This window comes from Macrobrachium nipponense, chromosome 4 (genome assembly GCF_015104395.2).
Source record: "Macrobrachium nipponense isolate FS-2020 chromosome 4, ASM1510439v2, whole genome shotgun sequence".
Lineage (NCBI taxonomy): Eukaryota > Metazoa > Arthropoda > Malacostraca > Decapoda > Palaemonidae > Macrobrachium > Macrobrachium nipponense.
The window spans coordinates 119,783,116-119,795,706 of NC_061100.1; the positions used below are offsets into that span (position 1 = coordinate 119,783,116).

At 40.5% G+C, this 12,591-nt stretch overlaps 1 protein-coding gene across 1 annotated transcript; it reads right to left on the reverse strand.

The window, feature by feature from the left end:
* Positions 1–3,531: 3,531 nt before the first annotated feature.
* LOC135211491 (trichohyalin-like) lies at positions 3,532–6,540 on the reverse strand. Its single transcript, XM_064244798.1, has one exon. The coding sequence runs from the start codon at positions 6,538–6,540 to the stop codon at positions 3,532–3,534; it is 3,009 nt and encodes a 1,002-aa protein (XP_064100868.1).
* Positions 6,541–12,591: the final 6,051 nt, after the last annotated feature.

The following is a 12,591-nucleotide window of genomic DNA, read 5'->3' on the forward strand; positions in this document are numbered from 1 at the left end:
CATCCACCTGGCCTCTATCCCACAACCTTTTGAAGAACCCACAGTCATCCTCCTGGCCTCTACCCACAACCTTAACACCCACTCGTTCCATCCACTTCGGCCCTCTACCCCCACATTACCTTCCCAAAACCCCAGTCCATCCACCTGGGCCTCTACCCACAACCTTTAACCCCAGTCCTCCCCTGGCCTCTAAACCCAGACCTTACACCCACAGTCATCCACCTGGCCACTCTACCCACAACCCTTAGCAACCCACAGTCCGTCCACCTGGCCTCTACCCAACAACCTTACACCCACCGTCATCCCCTGGCCTCTATACCAACCTTACACCCACAGTCCATCCACCTGGCCTACCCAACAACCTTGCTCCCACAAGTCCATCCACCTTGGCCTCTAACCCACAACTTAACAAAACCCACAGTTCCATCCACCCTTGGCCTCTACCCACAACCTTTCCAACCCCTCAGTCCATTCCACCTGGCCTCCCTCTACCCACAGCCTTTACACCCACGTCCATCCCACCGTGGCCTCTAAACCCACAAACCTTGACAACCCACAAGTCATCCCCACTTGGCCTCCTACTACCCCAAAAATAGCCTTTAAAACCCACAGTCATCCACCTGGCCTCTAACCCACAAGCCTTTAAACCCCCACAGGTCTCCACCTGGCCTCTAACCCACAACCCTTTACGACCCGCACAGTCATCCCCCTGCCTCTCCCACAACCTTTACACCCATATCCACATAGCCTCTACCCACATCCTTTAAACCCACAGTCATCCACCTGGCCTCTACCCACAACCTTACACCCACCGTCATCCACTGACAGACCTACACTTGCAACTCACAGTCATCCACCTGGCCTCTGCCCACAACATTACACCCAGTCATCCACTTCGCCTCTACCCACAACCTTTACACCCACAGTCATCCACCTGGCATCTACCTACAACCTTTACACCCACAGTCATCCACCTGGCCTCTACCTACAACCTTTACACCCACAGTCATCCACCTGGCCTCTACCCACAACCTTTACACCCACAGTCATCCACCTGTCCTCTACCAACAACCTTTACACCCACAGTCATCCACCTGGCCTCTACCTACAACCTTTACACCTACAGTCATCCACCTGGCCTCTACCTACCTTTACACCCACAGTCATCCACCTGGCCTCTACCTACAACCTTTACACCCACAGTCATCCACCTATCCTCTACCCACAACCTTTACACCCACAGTCATCCACCTGGCCTCTACCCACAACCTTTACACCCACAGTCATCCACCTGGCCTCTACCCACAACCTTTACACCCACAGTCATCCACCTGGCCTCTACCCACAACCTTTACACCCACAGTCATCCACTTGGCCTCTACCCACAACCTTACACCCACAGTCATCCACTTGGCCTCTACCCACAACCTTTACACCCACAGTCATCCACCTGGCCTCTACCCACAACCTTTACACCCACAGTCATCCACCTGGCCACTACCAACAACCTTTACACCCACAGTCATCCACCTGGCCTCTACCCACAACCTTTACACCCACAGTCATCCACCTGGCCTCTACCTACAACCTTTACACCCACAGTCATCCACCTGGCCTCTACCTACAACCTTTACACCCACAGTCATCCACCTGGCCTCTACCCACAACCTTTACACCCACAGTCATCCACCTGGCCTCTACTCACAACTTTACACCCACAGTCATCCACCTGGCCTCTACCCACAACCTTTTACAACCCACAGTCCATCTACATGGCCTCTATCCACAACCTTCCCACCCAGTCCTCCACCTGGCCTCTTACCCACAACCCTTTAACACCCCACAAGTCATCCACCCTGGCCTCTACCCACCCCACCTTTACCCACACCCCACATCATCCACCCTGGCCCTCTTAACCCACAACCTTTTAAACACCCACATCCCCCATCCAACTGGGCCTCTACCCACCTACTTTACACCCCAGTCATCTACTTGGCCTCTATTCCCACACCCTTTAACACCCCACAGTCATCCACTGGCCTCTACCCACAAACCCTTTACACCCACAGTCATTCCCACCTGCCCTAACCCAAACAACCTACACCCCAGTAAAACAGCCTGCCTCTACACATAACCCATTTGCAACCCACCATCATCCCACCTGGCTTCCTACCCAGCAACCTGTTTTTAAAAACCCACAATCATCCACCTGACCTCTTACCCACAACCTTACACCCACAGTCATCACCTGGCCTCCTACCCACAACCTTTTACACCCACAGGTAATCCACTTGGCCTCTACCTACAACCTTACAACCCACAGTCAGCTGTTGTTTCCGTTTCTACCGAGACCAGCAGTTTCTCAATTACCCTTCAACAGCCCTCCACCCGCACCCAACACCCTGCAAGTCAGTTTGAGATATGGTTTATATAAGCTCAGTTAAATGCTACAGTTAGCGTTATTTGTAGTATTAGACCTAAGTCTGCAAAGCCACGCACGTAGCATTTACCTTTTATTCATTGGAATTTATTCTTAGAAATATATGAAATTTGATATCAAAGAATAAAATGTGAATGCTGGTGCATAGCACTGTAGACTTTAGGCTAAGTTTTTATAAAAGGTTTCTCATGTTTTTAAAGGGAAATTTTTCTGCTTCTGGTTTTACTTTACAAATCTCTCTCTCTTCTCTCTCTCTCTCAGAGTCTCTCTCTCTCTATCGTTGTTTTTTGGCAGATAGTTTCACAGTACGATGCCAACCCTCCCTATTTTTCCGGCTTGGGACCGGCACTGAATTGGGCTGGCGGGCAAGCCAACCCAATTCAGTGGCTAGGTTAAAATGTTGTTTCCCACAGCAGGAAAATGAATCAAGTCATCCAGTCAGGCTCAGTTGCTGAGCTTGTCCTGACTGGGACCAAAGGGCAAACACGAACAGATCACAGAAAGGTGGGGGGGGGGGGGGGTGTCACGGGTCACTCACCCCCTCCTGCTGTGGAAAGCGAGGCATCAAGATTTTGCTCCTCCTCGAACTGGCGTGTCTCAGACTTGGCCCTCGAGACATCTTCTAAAGGCCATTCCTTTGATCCAGCTGCCTTTTCTTGTCCTTATTCTTTGCCTCTCCTTTGGCTTTTGATCTTGCTCTTGCCTCCCCAGTGTTTGTCCCTGGGGGAAGGCCTGCCCAACTTTCTTATGTAGGGGAGTTGCTGCTATTCTTCCTCGCTTTCTACAGCTCCTCCATTTCAGTGCCTCTCTGCTTCAGTGTTGTCATGTTTTTCCACTACTCTGAGCAAACATGAATGGGTCACAGAAAGGCCCGATGACCGTGGGGTTGAACGCGCACCCAAAGCAACATAAGAGCAACCACCATGAACACCTTCGGGGGGTTGGGGGGAAGCCGCGGGGGAACGGCTTTCGAAGGTGGGGGAATCATGGGGTCCCTCCGACGCTGCTGAAGATGTGCGCACAACCCCATGGTCGTCAAGTCAGTCTGTGACTCACTCATGTTGGCCTATTTGGTGGGTGTTGCAGCTGGCTTAGTCCTCCTTTTCCTCACGAGTCTCGCCTCTGAGGGGCTCGATCGTACAGATCTCTTCTTCGCTCCTCTGATGACAAGTTTTGTCATCTGGTTTTTTGTTGGAAATTTCACAGTTCTTGTCAGAATCTCCATTAGTGAGGTCCTTCAATGTCTGGGTTAGGGCGTCCCACTGCTTCCGGTAGTTGGTCCTATCACGCTGGGCATCGGAGTATTTCCTGTGTTGTTTATCCTTCCTCATCCACAGGTCCTCTTCCTGCCCTTCATCGTGCTTCTCCTTGTCAATGGTGTTGTCCAGAGTTTCAATTCCATGCTGCAGGGCAATATGTTGCAGATGGAAGTTCCTCTGAGCTGTCCCATGGAGAAGCGTCATTAGCATGTATTTGTCCTGCTCCCTCAGAGCCTCTTCCTGTCTCCTTTGGCGCTCCCTGAGATGCTGTTGTTCCCTGATCATCTTTTCCTCTTGTATCCTCCAATTTTCTTTCAATTGTTCACATTCCATTCTAAGTTGCTGCAGCTCTTTCTCATCTTCCTCGAGTTGGATCTCCATCTTCTTCCTTTGTTTGTGATGGTCTTCTTCATCTTTCCTCATCGTCTCTAGTTCTTTTTCCTTTTCCTGTAACATTTGCTGCCAGTGTACATTTTCCCTCTCTTCTTTAATCAGAAGATTGACAGCATTTTCTAATCTGTCTACCAACTCTAGCTTTTCAGCACTGAGTTGTTCTTCTTTGCCTAAGAAATCTCTCATTTGGTTCTCCCTTTTCTGGACCTCCTCCTCAAAATCGTTTGAGAGTTTTCTCACCTTTTTGTCTGCCTCCTCCAGCAAGCTCTCCAGTTTCTTCCTGTGATTGAGAGCGACGCCTAGTTTCTCGGCAAGTTCTTCTTTTTCACATATCAATTTTCTCTCCCTGTTTAAGAAGTTTTCAATTTGGAGATCCCTGTTTTCGAGCTCTATTTTGACGGTTCTCAGGGAAGACGCCATCTCACTTCCTCTCATCTTTTCTTCTTTTACCTCTTCCTGAAGCTTGGCGTTCTGTCCTCCAAGTTCTGCGACCCAGTTCTTCATAACCTGGGCTTCTCCAGCCAGAACTTGGGTCCTCTTCTTCTCATTGTCTAACTCTTTATTCAGTGAAGTCACTTCTGCTGCTTTTGCTTCTAATTCTTCTTTAAAGTTTGCATTCTCTGCTCCTAGTTCTGCGACCCAGTTTTTCATAACCTGGGCTTCTCCAGCCAGAACTTGGGTCCTCTTCTTCTCATTATCTAACTCTTTATTCAGTGAAGTCACTTCTGCTGCTTTTGCTTCTAATTCTTCTTTAAAGTTTGCATTCTCTGCTCCTAGTTCTGAGACCCAGTTCCTCATCACTTGTAGTTCTTCGGCCATAATCTCAGTTTTCACTCTTTCTGCATTTAGGATTTCTGATGCGTAGACCAACTGAGATTCTTTTTGGCACAAAACTGATTCTAGGAACTGAACTTGATCTTCTAGTACCAAGTTCATCTGGGTCTCATCTGCCAGGTTTTTCTCAAGCTCACAATTTCTATCTTGTAGGTCAGCTGCAACCTCCCTAACTCTAGACTTTTCTGATTCAGTGAGCTCAAGTTTTCCTTGGAGATCTTCTTGGTTCTCTTTAACATACATTAGTTGATTTTCCAGTTCTTCTACAGTGCTTTCAATGGCCGTCATTTGCACTTCCAGAGTCCTCATTTTCTCTTGGTCGTTCTCAGACTCTATCGCTTGACGTGCCAGTAATTCTTGTAGATGGTCGACTTTCCTCTCCTTCTGGTCTAAGGCATCCCTGTATTCTACTATAAGCCTCATCAAATCTTCATTCTCTGCATCAAGAATTTGAATGAAAGTTTCTGCCTCGTTAAGTTTGAGGCTCAGTTCATTTCCTTTCTCTTGAGCGTACTCCAGTTCTCTTTCTTTATCGACCATATTCTTCTGGAAGAGACTTTTCATTTCTCTCTCGTCTTCGTCCCGTTTCTTTAGCAAATGATCATTCTCCTCTAAGTGTCTCTCCAGAGACACTATTTTCTCCTTCAGTTCTCTATTGTAGTTCTCTATCTTCTCTCCTCGGTTTAGAGCCAGTTCCAAATCGTGTTCTAGGCGCCGCTTTTCAGTCAAAACTTGTTCTTTTTGAAGGCAGGCACTCTCGATTTGTCTGTTAATTGCTGCTCTCTCATCTGCCTTCTTTTCCAGCAAAATATCTTTATCCTCAAGTTGACGTTGAATCTGCTCAATCGCCTTTTCTGCTTCCTTCCACAGATATTCCATTCTAGTACCATAGACCTGACTCTTTTCCAGAGTTTCTTCCAACTTTTCTACATCTGGCTGTTCTTGATGTAGTCTCGGCAGCTCTCTTTCCTCCTCAGTGCATTCCAATTCTTCAATATTAGGGGTCTCTTCCAGTTCCTTCTTGCTGTCTTCTAGATCTTCCAATTCTACGAGTTCCTCCATACTATCTTTCAGATCTTCCAGTTCTAGACTTTCTTCCAGTCTAGACACTTTGCTCGGGTCAGCTTCCAGGTCTTTCTCATTTTCGCTCACATCAGTTTCAAGGACATATTCACTATCGCTCATATCGGTTTCATCATCTGCTTCACTTTCACTCGTTTCATCATCTTCCTCGCTATCACATACATCAGTTTCATCATCATCATCCTCACATTCGCTCATATTCAGTTCATCATTATCATCCTTGCTATCACATACATCATGTTCATCATCATCCTCGCTATCATACACATCCATTCGTTCGCTTTCCATACATTCTTCCAAAACATCAGACGTTCGTCCAGACATTCCATACATCCAGCACACAGCAAGCGCCAAGGCTGCCAACATGGCCAAACCTGCAGGTCTGGCGAAGGCAGAAGATGGCGCCATCAAGCTGGTGTTCGGGTGATCGACGATAATTTCTGGTTCGAGATAATCGACAGCGGCATCAACAAGAGCACTAGGTGCTCGGAAACCACTGTCGACTCCTCGACAACAACAGAAATCAAGCATGTCGTAAATGATTGTAGCGTACAAATCGCCGTAAATGAATGCCAGTATCACAAGTAATATGCAATATAGCTCAAACATGATGAATGTCAACTTTGTACGTTTGCTCTCTCTACGTCTAGTTTTTAAAACTGCCACGGCCACGTCGCAGGACTCGGGTTCCGGAGCTGCTTCTTGAATATCCAAAGAACGCCTTCGATTGCTGGTTGCCTCGGCTCCGATGGATTCTTCTTCTTCTTCTTCGTCTTCTTCGCAGATCCGAAGAACGCCTTCGATTGCTGCCTGCCTCGGCTCGGCTCCGATGGATTCTTCTTCTTCTTCTCCACTGCTGTTGTTGATGAGAGAGTCTCCGGCTGCTCCAGGAGCTGGAGCTGCGGCTGCATTTGTCCTCCTGGTGATCGACGACGCCTCCTCTCGGCCTCAGAGGAATGCTCGGAACGGAATTTTTTTTTCTTTACTTTTCACCTCCCTCGAAGTCATAAGTTTTTCATATATATATATATATATATATATATATATATATATATATATATATATATATATATATATATATATATATATATATATATATATATATAATATATATATATATATATATATATATATATATATATATATGTGTGTGTGTGTGTGTGTGTGTGTGTGTGTGTGTGTGTGCGTATGTGTGTATGTGTTTAGATGTGATGGCTTCTGGACGTTTAATCAATGGTGTGTTTGTTTGTTTGTTTGTTTGTTTTTGAGATTGAATATTCTTTGAGTTTTTTTATTTATTTATTTATTTTTTTTATTTTTAGTTTTTGGCTATTCGTGTTTGGTAAAGGTCTTAATAATAATTTGAATTTTTTTTGAGATTTAATATTCTGTGAGTTTTATTTATCTATTTATTTATTTATTTTAGTTTTTGGCTATTCGTGTTGGTAAAGGTCTGAAGAATAATTGATTAATATTTTGTTTTCGTAAACCATCCATCGAGGAAAGTAATTCCACCAGTTTCAGAAACATAAAAAACACAGACACGCTTATATATATATATATATATATATATATATATATATATATATATATATATATATACATACATATATATATACACGTCTACAACTTCGGAATATTTTGAGAGATGATAAAAACGTCTCAGTCCCACTGGGCAGGACATAATTGGAAATACTTTTCTTGGCATATTTGGAAACAAATGGATGATAATAGTTCAGTTTCGACCATTGAAATTTGGAAAAAAATCACTGTTTGTATTTCTGAAAATATTTATTCTCCAAGTTATGTTTTTTTTTCCCAAGTGGATGATAACCGATCAGTATCATCCTAAAGATACAAGTTGTGTGTTTTTGTTTAACAAGGTGGGGCTTTGATCAGAAATCCTTTCGCCAGACGTGAAGGAGAACCAGTAAGCCACAATGCACAGTAATTCCTGTGTTATATGACGTGATATATCTTAACGAATGTTTAACGACATAGTGTTATTTTTTTTTTTCTAATGTCATACTTGCCGAAAAGTTTGTGAATTCACAGCTAGCACTATTTCTGTTACGGCTATATAAATATGATCCCTTTTATGCATTGGTAAAATTCATGTTTTGAACTGACTTTTTTTTCACGTTGCGTAGTTCAAAGTACCATATGATAAGGTTAGCAATGCCATCAATGATAGAACACTTAACAGCTCCTCGGGCTGATCAACATAACTACCTCTGCAGCATTATAACAGTAGACCTAATAAGCTCAACAGTCATAACAATATTTTCAAAATAGGTATATGAATTATGACAAGTTTTCTTTGAATGTTGAAGTTTTAGGCTGCCCGTATGTTGCAAAATAATTTATAGGCCTAAAAAAATAATCTAAGCCTTCTTGAGATGTAATCTTTTAGCCTACTAATGAATTTATTTGTAGAGATTACCTGTTCTTTGAGGAATAAAAGATAATGAGGGTTTTGATTATATGGAGAAGATAGCTATTAATCGAAATATCTATTAGTATAATATCAAGGCGTATGGAACACTTGTTTTATAACTAGTTGAAATATTGTCTTTTAAAAGTCCTTCAGCTCGCTTTTGGTGTATAATTTATTCTTTCGTAAGGTAACTCTTAAGTGCAAGAATTTGTAGGAAACCTCTTTTGCTTTCTGGCCAGAAAGTGTGAATGCTAAGTGTAAAGTAAGAAATCTATCACATCTAGGCCTAGGAAAAAAAATCTTGGCTTTGACAAAAGAATATTTGCGATGGCGAATATTTGCTAGTAAGTCATCATTTTTGCAGTGTTTAAGAAATATATTCATAGATAATTTTATTTCTACGAAACTCTAAATATTCCTCAGACAAATATTTAATAAATGTTTTCAAGATAATTTCATTGTCGCTACTCCTTGTAGACCTACGTATGCTACACCAGGTGGTTCTTGTTGCACCGCCACATGACTCTAATGGTTGTGTCACACACGCTCCACTCACACGTTGATATCAGTGGGCGCATTCTACTTTTGTATATAATCAGCGCTGAGTCGTAAAAACAATCAAATAAGACCATTTCAAATATGATGGTTGCTTTGGAAGTAATATTAATGTTAAGACATTTTTTTTTTATTTAACAATTGAACTGAGGTTTGATGACGACTTCGTTTTGGTCAAATGTATCAGCAATGAGTGAACGAAAGTTTTGAAAGTTTTTGAAATTTGTCTAAATGTGACATTTCCTTACATTTTTGAAATACATGACAGATTTCACTCATATGGAACATATTTTGGCCTTATTGTAAGCAATAATCGTGTTTTCGCATTGAAATAATAGATAAATATGGAGCATGTTAGGTTGCCAGTTAGTAAATTTTGAACGATATCCTTTGCAGTCATGTAGCATCCGTTCTGAGCATAGATGTACATGTCCTAACACTATAATTATGTCTGTACGGGTTTCACAAATCACAATGAGTTATATACATTGTAATTTTCATAGTCTCATTGTACTGCTGCTAACCTGAATTTCACTCAAATAGTTTTTTCTAAATATATATATATATATATAAAAAAATATATTTATATATATAACCTATTATATATCTATATATACCACACACACACCAGCACATATATATATATATATATATATATATATATATACACACATATATATATATATATATATATATATATATATATATATAATTACATAGATATAGATATATAGATATATAGATATATATATATATATATATATAATATATATATATATATATATATATATATATATATAATGAAATGAGCCCATGATAACGCCAAAATGTAGAAAGTAAGTATTTCAGAGACCAAACTGTCTTTATCTTCAGGTAGGAGATGAGTGAGAAAAGTTACAGAAAAAGTGGTATTTATACCAAGAGGTCACAGGTCAGCTGTTAGGTCACCCCGGTTGACAATTTCTCTTTAATCGTCTTAATCGCTGTTTGGAGGATAAATTGCTGGTCGGAGGAAGATTTTAGCTAAAATATCTGAATATCATGAACACTTTGAGATATTCATTGTGTTTCTTTCCTTAATCAAAGCTGATTCTACCATCTGCCTTTTGAACCGACTGTGCTTTTATTAATTATACATACATGACAAATTCTGTTTATTCTATGATTATGGTTATGTATGTGTTTCAAAATAGCTGAGCACTTTTGTCCATACCTAATAGAACGTTTATGTTGTATTAATCTCTTGGGGAGTGATTTGCCTGTAAAGTCGATGCAAAATAGATTGTATTCGAGGCATGGGATTTCATATACTCCTGTGTCTTCGGGGATTGGCTTATTTTGGACTAAATTTAATCAGGGATTTGGCTAAGGTATTTGGGTAGGTAAAAGGTTAGAGTTTCCGAGTGTGTGTGTGTGTCAACGGTCTTGTATTGAGGGGGACGGTAAAAGATTGTGTTCGCTTTGTGGATCGCTTTTTCAATCATCTGGTCTGGGTACTTTAAAGATGACAGATGCTTGCGGATTAGTTCAATTTCCTTTTCCAGGAGATCTGGGGAACAAATCCGTGAAGCTCTTAAGAATAAATTGATAGACATGTCATGGTAACGAAAGTAGTGAATGTATGAAAGTGAAAATGTTGGTTTTCTGTATATGGTAAATTGTATTCTGTCGTGTCTCTGATTATAAAAACATCAAGACATGGAATTTTGTCGTCTGTTTCCCATTCAGCTTTATTTGATGCTGGGTAGTAATGCTTTTAATTTTAAAAGAAATTCGTTGAAATTACCCCACATATTACACATATTATCCCAAAATATTACAATATCATCTATATATCTCATCCACAGCATGTCTTTAGGTTTTATTGCATTTAATATTGCAGTTTCAAAATATTCCAAGTAAAGATTAGCTAAAACAGTACTTAAAAGGCCACCCATACCGTAAACCAACACTTATATATATATATATATATATATATATATATATATATATATATTAATATATATATATGTGAATATATTATACTATGTATAAGATATAATATATTTATTTGTATATATATATATATATATATATAGATATATATAATATATGTATATTTATATAATTAGTATATATATATATAATAATATAATAAATATATATTATATTTATTATTTAGATATATATATATATATATATATATCTTATATATATATATATTATTATATATATATATATATGCATGCTTATCACATCACTGTGACTCATAAATCATTCGAGCTACAAATGTCCTTTAATATCTAATTCGCTCTACCTCGGAATTGATATATTTTCATATATGTACCGAAGGGGAATTTTTAGTTGATTATAATTTCGTCCCCCCATGGGATCGAACCCCCGTCCAGTGGATGGGGAACGAAATCAGAAACGATAGTGACGGTGATGTGATAAGTATTCATAACAAGGCTACGTTGGTCAAACGCTCGAATCGGCTAGCATGGTTGAGGGGTTTCATATCGATTCTAATAACGAAAACACCGAGATCGACGGTGATTTGTAATGGTCAAAATCGATATAAACTTATAGCTTCTCTGCTGGCCGACTCGATAGCGTCACTGTCCGTTTCTGATTTCGTTTACCGTCCACTGGACGGTGGTTCGATCCCATGGGGGGACGAAATTATTATTAACTAAAAATTCCCCTTCGGTACATATATGAAAATATATTAATTCCGAGGTAGAGCGAATTAGATATTAAAGGACATTGTAGCTCGAATGATATGTATATATATATATATATATATATCTATATATATATATACTATATATATATATCTATATATTACGTCGTTCGTCCTCGTGTATGTATATATATGTGTGTGCGCAGCAAGCGTGTTAATAGCGTGATCAGTTTCTTTATACTGCGATAACAATTTATCTAGAGAACACTTGAAAATAAAGGCTTAAAACTTTCAATCATAAAGAAATAAAAGTTCAGAAGCTAACATTTATGTATGTATTTTGGAAAAAAAAAATACTGATAAGGTGCAAAACAAGACCTGCACCCCACACGAAAATACAAATTACCTAAGAAAGTAAACTCTTTAGGTCTTAACTTCTTCTGAAGGAACGGGTACCGTGCAGTTTTGAAAATTATACTGGGATCTAGAGCGTGACTGGGATCGGCGGTCGTGCCGCTTGGATTCGTTTATATGTAGAAGAGAGTTTATTTACCCGATGCCCTTTTCTTATCCTCAGCTGGCCCTGGTACTCATTTGCGGGTGTTTTGAAGTGCTGGGATGAAAAACCAGGGACCTTCCTTGCAAATATGATTGTCTGTTCGTTCAAACGCGTATGTGCTAACATGTACGACCAGAATTACGTTATAACCTAGTACAAACATTTACACATTCACTATTTGAAATGCTGGTGCCATTTCTTTCTTTTTCCTTCTTGTTTAACGGATAACCGTTTTCCATAAATTTGGTTCAGTGCAGTCCGGAACAAAACACCAATTATGTCCCAAATCCCCCTTTCAGAGCTGAATGGAGGACAGACCCTCTCTGCATATCCATCCACAGCTTTCCATAGAAGACCCATCAGCTTTGA